We start from the raw sequence: 21,807 nt of genomic DNA, 5'->3' as shown, positions 1-21,807 counted from the left end.
AAATTCTAGGGCAAATAAATTATCTATATGAACAAAACTTTGCTGATGTAACGATCACCGTCTGTTCCTGTCACTCCCCGGACTACATCTCCCATCATCCTCTCTGCCACTCACCTGCACACACTTCACACTAATCACTAATCACTACACCCAGCTGCAGCTCATTATCAGGACTATATAAGACTCTCACACACACCACCCATTTGCGAAGTCTTGATTCACCCTGTGACAATTCCGAGCGTTATTTCCCTGTCTGCCTGTCTGTTATCGTTCCTGCCTGTTTCTTGTTTTTGACCCGTTGCTGCCTGTCCTGATCTTTGCCTGTCCCTTGACTACGACTCTGCCTGTTCCTCACTGTTCCTGTTTGTTCCTGTTTTGACCCTGCCTGTACGACCACTCTCACTTCTAATAAATGCTGCACTTGGATCTCCCGCCTGAGTCTCCATTCGTAACAGAAGACTTCGCCAACTACGATCCAGCAGCTTCTACAAGCGTTTCCAGCCTCAGAATGGACCCAGCTATATGTCTCATCCACCTTCGTCAAGGTAATAGTTCCCTGGAGGACCACATTCAGAAGTTTCTGGATATTGCCCATTATGCAGACTGGCCTGACTGTGCTCTTATAGACTTCTTCTGTGATGGCGTCAACCAACCTCTCCAGGATAAACTAAGACGAGAGGGACCGCGTTCATCACTCAGCAGCTTTTTGGACTTTGCTTTGTTGTCGGTTGGTTCTCTGCTTACTGTGGGGGTCGTTGAGGAATGTGACACCATGGTAGATCACGTAATGGCCGCCGCGCCAGGTAACACGCACAAAATGGCGGCTACCATCACAACAGCAACAGTTCATGTCCCCACTGATCGCCCAGAGCAACGTCACGCCTTCGCTGATCGCCCAGAGCAACGTCACGTCTTCGCTGATCACCCAGAGCAACGCTACGTCTCCGCTGATCGCCCAGAGCAACGTCACGCCTTCGCTGATCGCCCAGAGCAACGTCATGCCTTCGCTGATCGCCCAGAGCAACGTCACGCCTTCGCTGATCGCCCAGAGCAACGTCACGCCTTCGCTGATCACCCAGAGCAACGTCACGTCGCCGCTGATCGCTCAGAGCAAAGTCACGTCGCTGCTGATCACCCAGAGTCACGTCACGTCTCTAGATCAGTCCGGGAGCGGAGAGGGTTGCGTTCCAGTATGGCTGATCCCCCACTGACTACGGTCCGAGCAGCTGGCATCCCCAAGTCCTCGCCGGCCGCTTCGCTCTCAAACCAGTCGGCCGCTACGCTCTCAAGCCCGCCGGCCGCTACGCTCTCAGGCCCGCCGGCCGCTACGCTCTCAAGCCCGCCGGCCGCTACGCTCTCAAGCCCGGCGGCCGCTTCGCTTTCAAGTTCATCAGTTTCAACGCTCTCAAGTTCATCAGTTTCAACGCTCTCAAGTCCGTCAGTTTCAACGCTCTCAAGTCCGCCAGTTTCAACGCTCTCAAGTCCGGCAGTTTCAACGCTCTCAAGTCCGTCAGTTTCAACGCTCTCAAGTCCGTCAGTTTCAACGCTCTCAAGTCCGTCAGTTTCAACACTCTCAAGTTCACCGGTTGCTATGGACTCAAGCGCTCTGGACGCGATGGACAAAATGGCTGCTTTGCCAGTGCCCACGGGCAAGATGGCCGCCCCTGCGGTGCTGAAGGTTGTAGGGGGCGTTCCAGCCACTGAGTCCGCTCCAGAGACCGCTCCAGCTGGTGAACCATCGCCTCACTCTCAGAGGAGGAGGAGGAGGAGGAAGAAGAAGACGTCCTCCTCTCCTCAAGACGCAGACGCCCTTCAAGAGGCCGCTGTGGGCCTGGAGACCACTCCAGAGGTCTCTCCTGCTCCGCCCAAGCGTCATGCTCTACCAGCACCGCCTAAGCGTCTTGCCCTGCTGGCGCCTACTGAGCTCCTCGCTCTGCCGGTGCCACCTGTGCTTCTTGCCCTGCCGGCGCCACCTGTGCTTCTTGCCCTGCCGGCGCCACCTGTGCTTCTCGCCCTGCCGGCGCCACCTGGGCTCCTCGCCCTGCCGGCGCCACCTGGGCTCCTCGCCTTGCCGGCGCCACCTGAGCTCCTCGCCCTGCCGGCTTCACCCACACGCCTGGCCCTGCCAGCGCCACCCAAGCTCCCTGCGCTGCCAGCACCACTCAGGCGTCTTGCCCTGCCGGCTTCACCCACACGCCTGGCCCTGCCGGCGCCACATGAACTCCTTGCCCACGAACCTGCGACGGGCCCCGCTAAAATCCCCAAGAACTTTTTGGGGGGGGCAGTGTGCCTGAGGGTGGGGAGCTTGTGGGTGGGGACCCTGCCCGGCCACTGCCTGCCCGGCCACTGCCGTCATCGGCCTTTGTACCGTCATGGCCACCCATGGACTGGGGTCCACTATGGACATTTATTGACTCTGACCCGCCGTGGTCATCTATGGACTCTGTCCCGCAGTGGCTGCCCAAGCCACCTGACCTGCCGTGGCCGCCCAAGCCACCTGACCTGCCGTGGCCGCCCGAGCCACCTGACCTGCCGTGGCCGCCCGAGCCACCTGACCTGCCGTGGCCGCCCGAGCCACCTGACCTGCCGTGGCCGCCCGAGCCACCTGACCTGCCGTGGTCGCCTGAGCCACCTGACCCGCCGTGGCTGGCCGAGCCACCTGACCCGCCGTGGCTGCCCAAAGCCCCGGACCCGCCGTGGCTGCCCGAGGCTCCTGACCCGCCGTGGCTGCCCGAGGCTCCTGACCCGCCGTGGCTGCCCGAGGCTCCTGACCCGCCGTGGCTGCCCGAGGCTCCTGACCCGCCGTGGCTGCCCGAGGCTCCTGACCCGCCGTGGCTGCCCGAGGCACCTGACCCGCCGTGGCTGCCTGAGTCCCTGGGGCTGCATTGGAGATTCCGTCCCCATCTGCCGTTAGATCTCCAATGCACCCACCCCCCCTCCCTAGCTGTTCCTTTTACGGCGCGAGGACGCGCCTTCCGGGAGGGGGGCGTTATGTAACGATCACCGTCTGTTCCTGTCACTCCCCGGACTACATCTCCCATCATCCTCTCTGCCACTCACCTGCACACACTTCACACTAATCACTAATCACCACACCCAGCTGCAGCTCATTATCAGGACTATATAAGACTCTCACACACACCACCCATTTGCGAAGTCTTGATTCACCCTGTGACAATTCCGAGCGTTATTTCCCTGTCTGCCTGTCTGTTATCGTTCCTGCCTGTTTCTTGTTTTTGACCCGTTGCTGCCTGTCCTGATCTTTGCCTGTCCCTTGACTACGACTCTGCCTGTTCCTCACTGTTCCTGTTTGTTCCTGTTTTGACCCTGCCTGTACGACCACTCTCACTTCTAATAAATGCTGCACTTGGATCTCCCGCCTGAGTCTCCATTCGTAACAGCTGAAAACCCTGTCATACACAATCTCCTTCATGCCTTCTGTACTCTGATTGATAGTTCATGTAAAGTAAATGTAAGACAAAAATTTACTGTACTGAAGCAATTTGATTATTTATATTCATACACCATTTTTTAATGTTAAAAATTACTATTTACTATTATTATTTATATACTAATAAACTACATTTTACATTGTTACATGTTAATGTAAATGCCAAATATGACACAACAGGCTTTTGGGTAACATTTATTTGTCCATCTCCCAATTATCATTGATTTGCAAAAAATTGCATATAGGCCTATGAGCTATAAAAGCATGATGTATAAATATGATGCTCAACAACAACGACACAACAAAAAAACATGCACATATATTTATACACAAGTTTTTTTTTTTTTTTTTTTTTTTTTTTTTTGTATGATACACACACACACACACACACACACACACACCTGGATCGCTATATTTGTGGGGACTCTCCATAGGTGTAGACATAATGATTTTTATACTGTACAAACTGTATATTCTATCCTCTCACACTGGTATAGATAGATATATGTAAACCAATGATAGTTGAGAGATGGACAAACAAATGTTACCCAGAAGCCTGTTGTGTCATATTTGATATTTACATTAACATGAAAACAATGTAAAACTATATATTTTTATTTTTAACATAAAGAAATGAGGCATGAAAAATCAAGTAAAGCCAAGTTGCTTCATTCCAGAAAATGTTTATCTTACATTTACTTTATAAAAAAATATTACAGATTTATGAGTAAAAAAGGGGTTACTTGAAAAAAAATTATGAACTACTAATCAGAGGACAGAAGGCATGAAGTAGATTGTGTACAACAGGTTTTTTAGCAAAGTTTTGGTGATATTGATAAATTATAGACCCTAGAAATTTGCATATGAATTATGATAAAGTAGGCTAATATATTCATAAATAGGTCTTATTCTTATTGTTCAATAGAATTTTACAAAGAATGCTTGCTTTAAGTTATGAGAGAATAAATGTTTTAAAAATCTGGCTATAATGTTGTAATATGCATTGCCAAACAAGCATTCTGTTTTCAGCTGATTTATACCCCTAAACTGGCAACGTATCCTGTGGGATACAAACATTTACAGGCAGATTATATAAAATGTATAAATTAAATTAATAACATTTCAACATAAACGTAATAAGTTAACACTCAACAACAACTTTTTATACACGTAAGTCCCCTCCAAATATTGTAAATATGTGAAATATATCAAGTTTTATCAGAAGGTTAGTAGATTTCCCACTACAGGGGGTCATGCTGTTTTTAAATGCTGCCTGTAAGGTAAACAAAAAATGTATGAACAAAGTCAATATATCTAAATATTCACAACAAACACCCTTTCAACATGAAACCAAGAAATGAGACCTAAACTTTCCCTGACTCGCTCCACAGCCTCTCAAATGTTTGTATCCCACAGGATACGTTGCCAGTTTTAGGGTTAATAATAATCCCAGTCTCACGTGAGAACTCCGGTCTTGCACGCGTGATATCGCATTGTTTTCTTGTCACATCTCGCGTGTGTTTGGTTGTGAAATGTAGTTTGCGTGCCAGACAGAGTTGTCGGCGACTCTTCCTATTGTAAAGTCGTGCAGTGTGAACACAGCAGCGACTGAATGCTGGCCAAGATAGTAATGCAGTGTGAAAAGAACAGTGACCCGACTACTTTGAAAATCGTGCAGTCTGAACTCAGCTTTAGTCGCTCGGCAACCTTACAGCCTGAACCCCTGTAGGAGCCTTTGACGTGGACAGCTTGTGACGTGGACACGGTGTAGATTTTAAACCCAGAATATGAAAATAGCGGAAAAAATCTCAAAGTTAACCACTTTCCCTCTACAATTAAATCTAACAGATGCTAACATGGTATCCAATGATCTTCAACACACATACCTCTGTTAAAATCTCAGAAAATTTTGTTTAGGGTTTCATGACCCTTTAAATGTGCTTCCTGTTTGTGTCAAATATGTATGTATGTTTGTATGTATGTACTCAGAGCTCCTGCAAAACCACAACAAATTCATTGTGTTTGCACTGATTCTGATTCTTTTGACTATTTTTCAAAATGATGTTTGAGTAACAATTTTTATCTCGACATCTGTGATTTCATGCACCGATTCAGACAGGACTAACATCTCTGTTTATTACAGAGGTGAGAGTGTGCGTTTTCTAAATGTGAGCGTTACAGAAGGTCATCTGCTGTGCATCACATGTGACGTACATGTCTTTTAATTTATTATTTGTTGATATAATTTAACTTTATCATACAAACCCAAGTGAAGTCAGCAAAAGTGGGACATAAGCTAAAATAGGACAAATACGCTTTTTGGTGTAGTGCTCTTTAAAAAAAAAAAAAAAAAGCGATAATGGTGGGTGCTCTCAAAATATTCTAATACCAGTACTTCATTTGAATATCAACATTTGATTGATCAAATGTAAATCAAGTGAGCGTTGTTACCACTCATGTGTTGGAATGTCAATGAAAGCACATATTAAGTAAATTGTTAAGGTTGTAAATTCAATGTAAACTGTAAATTCTAATACGAACAGTATTTCAATATACAATATAAATTTTTATTGTATCTGTTCGTGTGATAATTCAATTTTATGCAATGATGTGCAAGTATCTTCATTTGATTTTTTTCAAAATCAAGTTTAGTTACTGTCCTAATTTGCCTTAAAATGTTAGATAAAATGGGACAGTAGTATTCAGTGGTACATCATATTAAACAAATTATAATGCATTGCTTAATGTGTGAAAACATTTTGTTTTAAAGAAACAAAGCAATAGGCAGAAAGGAAAAAAATGGGAAAACCATGTCAGGCTAACAGAAGAGAAAGGTATAATCAGTGGAGTGAAGAAAGAATGTAAGGGTCATCAATAAGTACAGGGGAAGAGTTGAGGCAGGACAGGAACCTATACAAATCCACCCTTGTAAAATGAGTGAAAGGAGCTGTTGAGTGACAAAAATGGTTTTCTGCCAGAGGCATGATTACATCCAGTCATCTAAGAAAGAACTGGCAAAAATATTAAAGCTTCTTTTGCAGGGATTTGCAAAAATAATATAGCTTTTGATTATGCAAAAACTAATGGAATTAAAAAACAGGCTATTAGTGGTTCCAAAACATTTAAAAAAAAACAAGAGACATTATACAAGAGACATTGAGCACTTGTTTAAAACATTAAGGGTGCGTTCACACTTGTAGTTTGGTTTGTTTGGTTCATTTGGTCCGGACCAGCGGGAATCTCTCCATCACAAACGAACTGTTCATCAGTTCATATTTTGAAATGTGGACTATAAACATCTGTTGTGTGAAACAGCCTATTCAGGACAGACTATTCATTACATAAAAATAGCATGCAATTTTTATGATCCCTTTTATTTTGTTAATATCATTAACATCTTGCATAAAAAATGTCACATACCCGTTTTTCTCTTGATGGAAGAGATTTGAAAGTGCACCATTAGGTCTTCCGATGGAGGATCTGACCTGGAGATTTCGCAGTTCTTTATGAGGAGCATAATGTCTCCAGTCTCCGCCAATGGCTGGGTTACATTCAGTGGTTTTACCAGTTGTTTCTTGTTCTTCCGATTGTACCTCATTTTTGGGATTCTTTCAGGTTGGAGGCATGTTGGAACAGTGTAGCTTATAATGTGGAAATCTATGTAGTACACTTTGGGCATGGTGAAACGCCATATTGTCTCTGTATTTTCAGGAAAAGTGTTTGGGGTAAATAAATCCTGGATTGAACTCTTCTCTGGGAGAACAACTTCAAAAACAGCCAGGCCTGTAAAAACAGAGAAAGTTCAATAATTTACATATGACAACTTTGTTTAGACAATTTGTGCTTAAATGTATAAGCTTTACCATTGCACTTACAGTAAATGGCAAATCCCAGTGATACAACGATATCTTTCATGTCCAGAGGTTGACCTCCAGACACTTCCAAAGACAGTTTTCCAACATTATTCACTTCGACTCCTGTAATGGCTCCATTATGACAAAAACTCCCAACACTTACATTCTTTGATGTGATTGTGTAAACGTGTTTGTCTGGGCAGCTGTCTGTAGGCTGAATCTGCCGTAAACCAGTACTGAATTTAAAATAGGCTGTCCACATAGCTGGAGACTTCAGATTCCAGGTGAAGGTCCGATTGAACTTTTGAAAGGCATGGTGTTCTTTGGGTTCAATGTTTGATTTCACTGTTGAACAAATGTGTTATGTCAGAGAAAGAATCAGTAGATTTATTAAGTTAACAACAAGCGCACAGTGTTAATTTAACCTTCTGGTGCCCCTCATTTAGGGGTCACACTCATACTCCCCCTGGACTGAATCGTTCTAAATGATGTTTTATTAAGTTCGGGAGGAACACATTTAAATGATCTAACTAATCATCACATCACTCCAACTAGCAGTCAGCAATCAGAAATCAACATGTCTATTATAGTGCCTGTATATTGGGTGATTAATGATATTGTTATCTTCCATGTAAGACACAATGTGAATGCGTGAAAACGGTGTTCAGTCTATAGACGTGTGACATCACTTTACTAAGTAAAGTCGCCAACTACTGGCCTGGCATGAATAACAGGGTTTTTAGTTGTTTTCGCAGATTTGTATGAACAGGGATTGTTTTGACAATGTTGTCATTCTGTATGCAAAAAAAAATAATAATAATAATGATAAATAAATAAATAAATGGTTTGTAGTACATCATTATCATGTAAACATACCCTCAGAACACTGAGCTCTTCATTACTTTACGTGCTGCATCCGAAATCGAATACTTCCCTACTATATCATATGCAAAAAAAAAAAAAAAAAAAATAGTAAAATAGTAGTATGTACGAATGTATAGTAGGCGAAAAGTAACCAGATGTAGTACCCTGATGCCCTACTACTTCCTTCAAGAAAGACCCAGTGTGTGAAGAATGTGCTTTTGCTGGACACTTTACTATCCCATGAGGCCCTAGGAATGGATTTATGAATGGCAGTGAAGTGACACAACTGATGCTGGTAGGTCACGTGACAGTAACAACTGAATTTCATTCATACTACCCATTTTCATATACTTTTTTTAACAGCCACAAAGTAAATTCAAATGTAGTACCAGTATGCGATTTCAGACTGTTAAACAAAGAAAGTAAACTGTATACAAAAAAGTTTTATAGTGTTTGCTGTTATATTATTAATTGTAATTAATAATAGAATGGCAAACGTTATAATACTTTTTCATTTTCATTCTAAATTAAAAACGTAAGGAGTAAAAGTATTACTTTTAACTGACAGCTCTCCAATATCTGTGATGATCTGCACGATGAACACATCCTCTGGCTGTGAACAGCTGAAATTCAAACTTGTATTATTTCTGAGGATCACAGAAGACTGGCACACTTGACTTATACAAACTTCACACTGTGTGTTTATGCCAGCACCAGTATTAATGTGGATGATTGTGCCCTCTTCAACAGCAACGTTGAGCTCTGCACCACCTGAAATGATGAAAAGACAAACTTTTCTAAAGCAAACATCAAGATTTTAGGTATATATATATATATATATATATATATATATATATATATATATATATATCAAAGGTCACATTGTTTTTTTGTTAACTCACTATGTCAGTATCATTAAATTAGTTGTTTGCTACTGCAAGTTTAATCTTCTGGATCAGCAGAATTCACAATTGAATCATTTAATGTTATTTATTCGGTCACGAAATCTGTCGAGATCTCGAGTTATATACTTCATATAGTGAATCACAATATTTCTGTAAGCCATCAATAACCTAATAAGATTTTTTGAGTATGTTTTAAGTATAGTACACAGAATAAATTATTACACACCATCTGAAGATAACATATCTTTAAAAAAACAAAATGTGTCCTAAATGTAAAGACAAATTTCTGAATTTGTTGGGTTTCAGAGGGGTGTAATTATTCATGCTGTGTACTGTATCTTGAGAAGGCAGAACCCTGTATACATTTAATAGAAAGTAAAATGAACCACTCAAAATAGATAATAGTAATACACTGGATGATAAAAAAAAAGCTTACACTATTTAATTATTTAATGGACACTTCTCACATTTCAGAGGTTCTCAGACACTATGGTTGGGCAAACGCATAAAAGTGAACAGGAGTAGGCTATAGCTGTAATATAGATAATATAGTGGTGAACTGCAGCAAATATGACTTTGCGTTCCCACTTTGCTCCAATAGCTACATCTCCAATTTTGTAAAAAAAAAAAAAAAAAAAAAAAATAATAATAATAATAATAACAATAATAAATAAATAATAATGCCAATAACAGAAAACGTCTCGGTTATGTATATAACCTTAGTTCCCTGATAGGGAATGAGACGCTGCGTAAAAACGCTATGGGAACGCCTCCGCGTGATGTCGTCTGAAGCACGTGTGCAATCTGTCCAGTCAGGAGACGGAACGTCATAGGCGGGGTGACGTCACTGACCAGGAACCATAAAGCCAGCCCGAAAACACTATCATTCAGCTTCTCAAAGTCTGAAGCAAGTCACTCTCGGGCATGCAGGGAGTATGGCAGAGTTACGCAGCGTCTCGTTCCCTATCAGGGAACTAAGGTTATATACATAACCGAGACGTTCCCTTTCAAGGGAACTCGCGCTGCGTAAAAACGCTATGGGAACGCCATACCAACGTCGCCATAGTAACAAGTGCCCGATCGTGTGTAGCCGAAGCGCACAACTCACAGTAACACCTGTGCCCCTGGAGCGGAGCTGAGATCTAGCTCGTAGAATCTCACAAATGTGTGCGGTGAGGACCAGCCTGCTGCATCACAGATATCAGAAAGGGAGACCCCCGAAATAAATGCCTTGGAGGCAGCCATACTCCTTGTAGAGTGCGCTCGGACAGCCAATGGTGAAGGCTGACCAACCGCCTCATAAGCAAGTGAGATGGCCTCAACCACCCACTTGCTCATTCTCTGCTTGGATGCCGGTAGACCTTTTCTTGGTGCACCGAAACAAACAAACAGTTGTTCATCCTTTCTCCAGTTGGCAGCTCTATGAACATAAGCATCCAACGCCCGTACTGGACATAGCAGATTAAGCTTTTCCTGGTCCGATGACGTAAATGGAGGAGGACAGAAGGCCTGCAGCATGATAGGTCTCGCAGTATTAGTGAGGACCTTAGGGATGTATCCCGGTCTGGGATGTAGAAATGCCTTTACGTTGCCAGGCGCAAATTCCAGACACGATGGAGCAACCGACAGAGCTTGAATGTCTCCAATTCTCTTGAGAGACGAAATGGTGATGAGAAACACGGTCTTAAGTGTCAGAAATTTCTCAGCAACCTCTTCAATGGGTTCGAAGGGTGAAATAGATAGGCCCTGAAGCACAGTGGCCAGATCCCATGTCGGTACTCTATTTTGTACTGCAGGTCTTATCCTCAAGGTGCCACGGAGGAAACGTGTGATATGCGGGTGTCTCCCCAAAGAGACTCCACTGAAAGGAGCGTGGTAAGCAGCTAAGGCCGCCACGTATACCTTTAGTGTGGAGGGGGATAGCCCTGTGGAGAACCTCTCCTGCAGGAAGTCCAGCACCACGCTAACCGGGCAGTTAACTGGATCCCACTCATGATTCTCACACCAAGAAGTGAATAATCTCCACTTCAAAGCATAGAGTTTCCTCGTGGAGGGAGCTCTGGATTGGAGAATGGTCTCAACAACCTTAGTTGAAAGACCAGAATCTCAAAGCATAGAGTTTCCTCGTGGAGGGAGCTCTGGATTGGAGAATGGTCTCAACAACCTTAGTTGAAAGACCGGAATCTAGAGTGCCCCCTCAGAGGCCACGCCCACAAGTTCCACAACTCCGGTCGGGGGTGCAGTATTAGACCGCCCGCTTGTGAGAGAAGGTCCTCCCTGAGTGGTATCTCCATCTGAGATCCGTCCAGGAGAGATACCAGGTCCGAGAACCATACTCTGGCCGGCCAGTACGGGGCTACCAATAATAGCTGAGCCCCTTCCCGGCGAACTCTCTCCAGAACCCCCGGGAGCAGAACGATCGGGGGAAATGCGTACAGCAGTAGCCTCGGCCACGGCTGTACCATAGCATCCAGCCCAAGAGGTGCTGGGTTGGTCATGGAGAACCACAGTGGACAGTGAGTCGTCTCTCGAGACGCAAACAAATCCACTTGGGCTTCGCCGTAGTTCTCCCAAAGGAGCTTCACCACCTCGGGATGAAGTCTCCATTCCCCGGGCCTCGGCAGGATGTCTGCTCCCACATTCAGGTACCCTGGGATGTAAACTGCTCTGAGGGATAGCAGTTTCCCTTGGGCCCACAGGAGAATCTGATTCGCCAGCTTGTAAGGCGGGCGTGATCTCAGACCCCCCTGGTGATTGATGTATGAGACTACTGATGTATTGTCTGTTCTGACTAACACATGTTTGTCTCTGAGGTCTGGGAAGAAGTATCTCAGTGCTAGAAATACCGCCATCATTTCTAGACAATTTATGTGCCAAGAGAGATGATGGTCTTGCCATAGACCCCGTGTCGAGCGACCACTCATGATCGCCCCCCAGCCCGTGAGGGATGCATCTGTCGTTAGCGTGACGCGACGACTGAGAGCTCCCAACACGGGTCCCTGGGACAGGAACCAAGGTTGTTTCCATACGTCCAGAGCACGTAAGCATCGCCGCGTGACTCTGATCGTACGAAACGGATTCCCCCTCGGTGAGAACCCCTTGGTTTTGAGCCACCACTGCAGCGGTCTCATGTACAGCAGGCCGCAAGGTATAACGTTGGACGCTGCTGCCATCAGACCCAACAGTCTCTGGAACTGTTTCACAGTGAGTGACTGGCCTTGCCTTATGTCCGAGACGGTATTGAGGATTGATGTTATTCGAGCCGGAGATAAACGGGCTCTCATAATCACAGAATCCCATACCACGCCCAGATAAGTGGTTCTCTGTGCAGGAGAAAGCACACTTTTCTTTGCGTTTAGTCTCAACCCCAACTTTTCCATGTGAGCGAGAACAACACCTCGATGTTGAACCGCTATCTCCTCTGATTGGGCGAGGATCAACCAATCGTCTATGTAGTTCAGTATGCGGATGCCCTGCATGCGCAAGGGCGCCAGCGCCGCATCTACACATTTGGTAAAAGTTCAGGGCGACAGGGCTAGGCCGAAGGGGAGAACCCGATATTGGTATGCTTCGCCCCCGAAAGCTGCAGACTGTTTCTTAGCCTCTAGGAACCTGTCGGTGACGGTTGTGATAGCATCACCAAACAGGTTGGAAGGATTCAGTGGGGCATCCAGAAGGAATGACTTGTCCTTGTCCTTAATCTCGGTGAGATTAAGCCACAAGTGCCACTCCGTAGCCACCATGGCTGCCATGGAACGACCAACAGACTTGGCTGTTTCCTTGGTGGCACGGAGAGCGAGATCGGAATTCGCAAACGCAATTCTTGGATGAGGTCAGCCCCCACTTCCTCACTTTCCCCCAAATCCTTTAGCAGGTCAGCCTGGTATGCTTGCATGATAGCCATCGTGTGCAAGCATGCCGCAGCCTGACCCGCAGCCGAGTATGCTTTGCCCACTAGCGCTGAAGTGGTCTTGAGCGGCTTAGTGGGCAACGTCGGGGCTTTTAGGGACGATGCCGCGTGCTGAGAGAGATGGCTCGCAAGCGTCTCTTCCGCCCTTGGCATCGCCCCATACCCTGTTTCCTCATCCCCGCAACATTGCTGTATACGGAGGTTTGTGGCGTGAAAACACGGGTGGATACCGGTCTTTTCCACGACCTCGACACCTCAGTGTGGAGGTCGGGAAAGAACGGTAATGCCCGAAGTGGAGGCTGAGCAGACCTGGATGGCAAGAAGCGTTCGTCGAGCTTGCTTCTCACCGTCTGCTCCTGCTTCTCGGCTGGCCAGTCAATGCTCAACTTAGCGACAGCACGAGAAAGCACCTCCATAAGCTCCTCGCTGGCAGGAGTCTGAAGTGGCGGATCTTCAGACTCCCCCGTGGCCACACTAACCACGTCTAATTCCTCAGAACTAGACGCCATTAATGTGACCGTGTCACCCGGAGCGGAAGAAACCGCAAAGCGTGCTTCCTGCCTCCGAATAGACACACTGCCGGATGTACCGGGTGAAGGCAGAGATAAGGCATGGCCCGTCTCTAACCCCTCCGATACATCCATTTGCGAACCCCAGGACATAAGGCGCCGCCCTGCCTCGACAGAAGCGGGACCCGAGCCCTGGGGAGCGCGAACCGAGCCACTCTCCTCGAAGAGGGCTCGTCGGGAGCGCAGCGTCTTCAGCGGGAGCTTAAGACAAAACTCGCAAGCAGTTCCCTCGAGAGCTGCTTGGGCATGCTGCACTCCCATACAAACAACGCACAGTACATGCGTGTCCCCGTCCGGGATGAATCGCGGACAAGGGTGCACGCATTTCCTGAACAATTGTTCGCTCACCATTTCAAAATGCAGACAGTAGACAACAAAAGACAAGGTACAGACCACACGATGAGTGCTTGCTGAAGACACAGAAGCTGAATGATAGTGTTTTCGGGCTGGCTTTATGGTTCCTGGTCAGTGACGTCACCCCGCCTATGACTTTCCCTCTCCTGACTGGACAGATTGCACACGTGCTTCAGACGACATCACGCGGAGGCGTTCCCATAGCGTTTTTACGCAGCGCGAGTTCCCTTGAAAGGGAACATAGAGTTATAAATAAAATATAAAATTTCTAAACATTTTGATAGATTTACAATGCCAATAACCATGGAAATGTGTCATTACAGTTAAAATATGTGTTTTATCTCTTTAACATCACAAGAATGCAATCACTAGTAAACAGAAGACTTCCTGTTAGTAAAGTTTCAGGTAAGGATCTATTCTGTATTAACAATGCATTAACTTATATTAAACATTAATTAACAATAAATAAAATACAACGAAATTAACACATTTATGGATCATCATAACAGGCATCCAATCACATCTGACTTCAGGAAAAGGGAACTAACCAATGATATTTGAGGTTACAACAGCAAGTCCCGCCCCACTACTGCCAAAAATAAAAGTGTTCGCACAAGCAAAAGCAGCAGGTGAGAAAAGATCGAGTGCGAGAGTGTAGGAAATTACTTCCGCGAGAGGATAAAGGCCCCGGTATACTTCAAACGAAGTTCTTTTTCGTTCTTCGTTTAGGGATAAAACGAAGTTCGAAATGCGTGACCAGCGATATACTGTAAACGAACATCCGACACCACCCACACTGCTGAGAGCGATGGTTAGATGAATATGTAAATATGTGCCATGCACTTTCTTCTCAGTAACAAAACAAACACAACAAAAATGAGAAAACAGCAAGCATTTATTATAGAAAGCATAAGAAAAGCGTCTGATCATAACAACATGGGAATGTTAGCACGAGCTCTGCAAATTAGCACTCCAGTCATGTCATGTCTTCATATAGCACTTTATTTAATAGATTGCTTAAAATCAAGCAGCTTTGCAGTATCAAACATGAAAAACAGTGTTAGTGCCTCATTTTTTTACAGGCACAATTTATAATCAGAAATTCATTTTGTACTAAAGCGGCTATCCAGTGTATTCATGTTTTCACCCATGGAGCTCTTACCTCGACAAACTCAAACACACGAAAAGAATCAAAGACGCGTCCCACGCGAGTGAAGGTGGAGCCTCAGCGCACACCTCCTATAACGTTATCATCACTGACCAATGGTAGTACGAAGGTGTTTTGCAGCTGGAGCAAACTTTTCCTGAAAGTTTGCTTTGGCAAGCCATTTCGAACTTCCAAAAAGAACACAAAACGAACTTCATTTTGGCCTGATTTTGTTCAAAATGACGTCACATCAGTTCGTTCTTCGATTTCGTTTGAAGTATACCGGGGCCTTAACAGATCAAACCCTCGCGCGTGCATGACATCTCCTCTACACCAAAGAATAGGCTTGTTTGAGATGTGCCTAGCCTCGCCTGAAGTTCAGCCGAGAGTAGGCGGCTGCAGTGAGGGGAGTAGTGAAAAAAGTGCAGGCAAGACGGACAGTTCTCTGTTCTCTTAGTGGATCAGACACCTGCAAGATCAAAGGTGGATATCACAGGATTCACACTCGTGCTTTTTTGCTGATAAACTGGATGTAATTTAAGTTCTGTTGCTTTTATATGAAAATAAACATAATGAACAATACACCCAAATTACTTGTTATTTATTTCCATTCGAAAGATGTGTGTATCAATCATTTTTATTTTAATTACAAACATGTTTTTATATATTTTTATAAATAGGCTATATCAATCACATAACCAATAGAGAGATCGCACTGTCAGAGACTTTAGGAATATCCATCCATCCATCCATCCATTTTCTTCCGCTTATCCGGGGCCGGGTCACGGGGGCAGCAGTCTAAGCAGAGATGCCCAGACTTCCCTCTCCCCAGACACTTCCTCCAGCTCTTCCGGGGGAATTCCGAGGCGTTCCCAGGCCAGCCGAGAGACATAGTCCCTCCAGCGTGTCCTAGGTCTTCCCCGGGGCCTCCTCCCGGTGGGACATGTCCGGAACACCTCCCCAGGGAGATGTCCAGGAGGCATCCGGAACAGATGTCCGAGCCACCTCAGCTGTGGAGGAGCAGCGGCTCTACTCATTTCGACCGCCTGTATTCGGGATCTCGTTCTTTCAGTCATGACCCAAAGCTCATGACCATAGGTGAGAGTTGGAACGTAGATTGACCGGTAAATCGACAGCTTTGCCTCACAGCTCAGCTCCCTCTTCACCACGATGGACCGGTAAATCGACCGCATTACTGCAGAATCCACCGATCCACCTGTCAATCTCCCGCTCCATCCTTCCCTCACTCGTGAACAAGACCCCAAGATACTTAAACTCCTCAACTTGGGGCAGGACTACTCCACCAACCTGAAGGGGACAAGCCACCCTTTTCCAGCTGAGAACCATGGCCTTGGACTTGGAGGTGCTGATTCTCATCCCAGCCGCTTCACACTCGGCTGCAAACCGTCCCAGTGCACGCTGAAGGTCCTGGTTTGATGGAGCCAACAGGACAACGTCATCTGCAAAAAGCAGCGACGAGATCCTATGGTCCCCAAACCGGACTCCCTCCGGCCCCTGGCTGCGCCTAGAAATCCTGTCCATAAAGATAATTAACAGGACCGGTGACAAAGGGCAGCCTTGCTGGAGTCCAACACGCACCGGGAACAGGTCTGACTTACTGCCGGTAATGCGAACCAACCTCCTGCTCTGGTCGTAGAGGGACCGGACAGCCCTTACTTTAGGAATATTCACATAATAAATATATCACATAATAACTTTAGGAATATTCACACATAATTTATACACATAAAATCATGGTATTAGAGTTTTATAAACAAACATTTTAAAACAGATCAATACATCATGGTTGTTTAAACCAATTAGCTTTAAGCTGTGTCGTCAGCAAGTCCTTTCCCATCATGCTTTTGGTCAGTGCAGTTGGTGGAGAGCTGAGCTCGACTGCAGAATCCGATGAGGCCACCTCACCCTCGCAAGAGGTTTTTGACACACATCAGCATGACATCAGAGCAAGGCGGCCCACCCTCGGACACATTTCTAACCGGCATGCATCTCACGGTGATCACCGGTGATTGGTTCTGCGCAGAATTTGCTCATCTCAAACAAGCCTACTATCCACAAGTTTCCTACGCCCCATGAGGCCTTGCGTCAAACGTGGGAGTGTCTTCCAGTTCGAAGTAAACAAGCTGGACGTGACACTCATTCATTCAACAGTTGACAGTCATTCAAGATATATGACTGCAAACTTTTGTTTTTTACTTAAAGATTTAAGATTCCAGCATCAATATTTGAACAATGTTTTACAATAAAAAATGTTACAGTAATAGTAATTTATTAATTTATGTCAGGAGTGCACATCAATCATGCTAAATCTAACTGATATTTATATTGACATAAAAAGAAAACACATACCTGTTCAGTTGTGCCTGCTTCCATTTATTTACGATCACAAGAATGCACAGAACAACTCCACTAAGGCTTTTAAGTCCAAAGGCTTACACATTTAGAAATATATTGATAACATACCCTATGTTTACGTAACTTTTCTGAGCATTTCTATTGATTTTCCTCTAAATTATGTGATGATTGCAATCCGAGGACGTTTGCGCGATCTTTCCTGCAGGGTCAGGATGCTCTTGTAGTTGATGCAGCAGCACTTTTGTGGAAGGTCAGTAAAGTAAAGGGCAATTAAGGGCACGAAAACTGTTTATTGTATTGTGATATTATTAACTAATAAATGTAGTAAACTAAAATGTTGTCCCTGAGCGCCGTAACGACATCTCTCATAAAGATTTGCAACTTTACAAGGTAAACAATGATCCAAAAAACACTTAGCCTCTTCGCTAATTAGCACACAAAATACCATTGGTATGCTACTTCTGCCGCCTCACCGGAAGTTGTACCCATGTTCTTTTTTACAGTAGAGCCCCGCGGAAACAGGTGGATAAACTAACAAGACGCGACACTCAATAAAACGCTCTATTGCAACACCGGCGGCCAGCAGCGGCCCTGCGTTTCCGCCATTTTGGGGTGAAAGCGACTCGGCAGTCCACTAGTTTCTATGGCAATATCAGCTGCTTTGTTAAAACAAAATGTACATTAAAGCTGAAATGTAACCTGAATGATGACAACACAGAATAAAATACTATCACTAGTGATCATCAAATCCTTTTTACAGTTTATTTTACATACTTTGTGTTTAAGTCTTCCACTTTTTTCACAAAACCTTTGCTCTGTAGAAACCCAGTCAGTTTGGGTTAAAATTCTTTAAATTACTTATAAACACTGAATTATTACCCAGATATGAAATTAAATTAAGGACATGCATCAGAAAAATTGGGAATGTTGGACAATAAATATATGAATATAACAGCTTGATTTTGCAGTGTTGTCTAATGTCCGTTGAAGGAAAAGTGTCCAAAAGTGGGAATTATGCGATAACGGACACAGCAATGCATCATGTATTATAAGATCATTATGTTTGTAGCGTACAATATCATTAAAAATATCAATAAATTCATTAAAACGTACAATATAGCCTATTTCAATTCAGACCTAGATATTATTACTATTACTCCACTAGGTCTGAAATATATTGTTCGCTGCAAAGATGATCTTAAATTTATTAATTATGAATTTACTATTAATAAATGTGTAAAGTTGCATAAAATGGAAATACTCAAAGTAGGCTAACTACGTTACCTTAGATGGTTGAATGGTTGGATTCCACAAGTGGTAAAATAAAACATATGTGACCAGTCACGGAAAGTAGGGACACAAGTCGGTTCTGGGGCATTTTGAGTTATTCACAAATTCTGAAAGTGTAGTCTCCAAGTTTTCCAACGATGTGTAACGTGGAAATCTGATAATATTTGGAGAAGTTGTGGCCATTTGAAGGTAGGCACTCAAAAAAGCTCAAAGGGCAGAAAATGACCTAAAGATTTTGCAGTTCTCGCCTGTTCTCACCTGCTGGGAGTGACAATAGGGCTAATTTACATCTCATTTAGATAAGCCATACCCCCTGTAAAGCTGCATGGTTGCATAGCAACGACAGACGCAACGGGAAAAATCGGACCGCATACTATTAATAATAAAGGATAATGTGCATTGTAAATGTCAGTAATTTATCTTTTTTGACATTAGAACTTTTTGAACAGGATTCTGTGATAACCGTATAGTCCTGGTTTAGACCTCAGTTAGTGGTTAGACCTAGTTTGAGTCAAAGGATTAAAAAAATCCTGTACATTAAACTCTTCAATACTTTTACTTTTGACTTATAACGCACATTTTACGGCTACGGATACTTTATACTTTTACTTATGTAGGAATTTAATCTGATACATTTACTATTGCATTAGTAAATCCTTGTTAAGAAGTAGTAACTGGCTGAAATTATTAGCGTCACATTCAATTCAAGAATAGTAAGGTTTAAATGAGCTAAGTGCTTCCTGCTTCCTGCTTCGCTACTGTTCGGACGCTCTTGCTTACAGCTCCGCGCTTTGCTCTATTGCTTTTATATTTTATCTCCTAATTTTAACTACAGCAAATCAGCACAGTGCTCAAACGACAAATCTTGGCACCAACAATCTTTTTAACTGGAAGAATTGCTACAAAAAAGGGGAATTTTTATCCAACCAGCCTCCTGTGAGGCAGTTTCTGATGTAAACAGGGAACTTAAGAGCATTCTGATGAAATATAAGACTGCAAATCGACTAATCATCCATGTGGGGAAGAATGATATTCGGAAGGAGCAATCAGAACTCCTTAAAAGGGATTTCAATGAACTTTTTGAAATGCTTAGAAGACTAAAAGTTCAGTCGTTCATCAGTGGACCACTCCCAGCAAGAGGAACAAATAGATTTACACGGTTGCTTGGGCTTAACACATGGCTGCAAAAAACCTGCAACTTAAAAGGACTGAATTTCATCGACAACTTCAATCTGTTCTGGAGTCAGAGACAACTGTTCACTCATGATGGCCTGCACCCAAACAAACTGGGCTCAAGAGTGCTAAAGGACAATATCTACTTCTTCCTCCATCATCCTTCAGCAGTGTGTGCCAATCTGAATGGCACAAACACACCTGGACAACTGACCACAGGACTTCATTTCAGCACCTGAATGGACATGCGGTTGACACATCCCACAAGGTCAATGATAACACCACGCAGCCACAACAACCACTGCTCACGGACACAATCCTGACTGAGCCTTGCCCACAGAGCTCACCGAGAGACAGTGACGTGTTAGAACTGCTCCAAGATTCAGCACCCAAGGACGACTTTTGGGAAAACAGCCAGGGAAGCCAGGACAACATATTACAGCCTCCGGTAACACCAGAGCAACAGCCCCTCTCTCCGGACACGTTATCCCTCTCTCCAGCATCCCCTCTTCTGTGCTTCTCAGAGAAAATGGAGGAACTGGTGTATGCTGGAACCAAACTCTCCCACTCTTTTGCTGCGAGCCCCCAGATATCAACAAAAAAGCGTCAAGCCCCGAAACCACCAAAGCCTGTGGGCCCAGCTCGCCCTCCTCCTCCTCCTGTGAGAGCTATTCGGCCCCTGCCACAACGCCAGGGCCCTCACCCTCCTCCATCTGTTCTAGATGAACCAAAAACAACCGATAACAGCTCTCAGTGATGTGTGTCGGGTCCCCGCTATGATAACAGTGACTTTATCAAATGTTTACAGAACATGCGGGAACCCAGTGTGCCTGTTGCTTTCTCTATTTCTGTTTTATTACGTGATAGAAAGCCTAAGGCCTTCTCAAACCGTTTGGCAAACCCATTTAATCTGCTGCCTATTACACGTCAAACTAAGATTACTGTAGAGACAGAAAGTAAGACTGTTAAGTTAGCACTTTTAAACATCCGCTAACTTAAAAATAAATCACTTCTAGTCAATGACTTAACACTCTGAGGTCTGAAAACGTGCCGGCACATTTTGCAGGTTTTTTTTCACATTGCAGCAAAACAGACTTAAAATACTCCGTCATTTTTTGTCATAGAGACATAAGTAATATATCAATTGAAACTATAGAATATCTTCTTTTATTTGTATACACTCAGAGTAAAAACACAATGTTGTGATTTTTGTAAAATAAAGAAAACTAACATGATGCGTGATTTCTCCTCTCCCTCTGAACGAAGTCCAATCTGATAGTTCTCAGAAAATGAACTGTAACTTAGTGAATACTAATCACAGAAAAGTTAAACTTATGTCTAAAAAAATGTTAAGATGTCAGGTTCTAAATCATTTAAGTCAAATCGAAAACAAACCTTCTGTGTTTATGTAATCTGTATGAAAAGAGAGCCATGTCAGAAGTCCGTGATTCAGCTCATTATCTGTTAATGCGGCCACGCCCACAGAGCCAGCTCTATTCAGACGCAAATTCAGAGGCAATACATGCATTCATCGTCTCAATCATGTATTTATTGTCTTGAAAAGTGTTTATCTGGATGTAAAAGTCATGGTTAGGGAGCTCTAGAAGACATGCAGTTAGTTCCTGTTTTCTTTTCTTCTACAGATGAATTTTAGATGAGTTTTTGTTTCTTTAGCGCCCTCCGGCTGCAGTATGAATTGGAAACTCCATTCATGGAATAGCCTCTTCTTCTTTTAGATGAATTTGTGGACTAAAAATGCACAGAGAGCGCCCTCCGACTTCAAGGATGAATTGAAAACACCAGCGCTCATAGTAATGACAATGAATATTAAATAAATATAACTTCTCTGTATAGAAAATTGACATAAGCATATGAGAATCCAATATTTCTCCAAATGTGCATGCTTTTAAACTA

The 21,807-nt window shown here is 44.1% G+C and overlaps 1 protein-coding gene across 2 annotated transcripts in view; it reads right to left on the bottom strand.

The window, feature by feature from the left end:
• Positions 1–21,807, bottom strand: part of LOC125243610 (CUB domain-containing protein 1-like) — a 68,466-nt gene that overhangs the window by 18,567 nt on the left and 28,092 nt on the right. Inside the window, exons 2-5 of one of the 2 annotated variants that reach the window (XM_048153386.1) lie at positions 8,884–8,940; positions 8,725–8,792; positions 7,327–7,650; positions 6,872–7,234 (exon numbers count right to left, since the gene is read on the bottom strand). In XM_048153386.1, the coding sequence (XP_048009343.1) occupies positions 6,872–7,234; positions 7,327–7,650; position 8,725 (688 nt within the window). In that variant the 5' untranslated portion in view covers positions 8,726–8,792; positions 8,884–8,940. Of the gene's footprint in view, positions 1–6,871; positions 7,235–7,326; positions 7,651–8,724; positions 8,941–21,807 lie in introns of both variants that reach the window. The other variant, XM_048153385.1, reaches the window with a different exon arrangement.

This window comes from Megalobrama amblycephala, linkage group LG13 (assembly GCF_018812025.1).
Source record: "Megalobrama amblycephala isolate DHTTF-2021 linkage group LG13, ASM1881202v1, whole genome shotgun sequence".
Lineage (NCBI taxonomy): Eukaryota > Metazoa > Chordata > Actinopteri > Cypriniformes > Xenocyprididae > Megalobrama > Megalobrama amblycephala.
The sequence above is the reverse complement of the archived record's forward strand: the minus strand, read 5'-3'. Positions and strand labels throughout refer to the sequence as shown.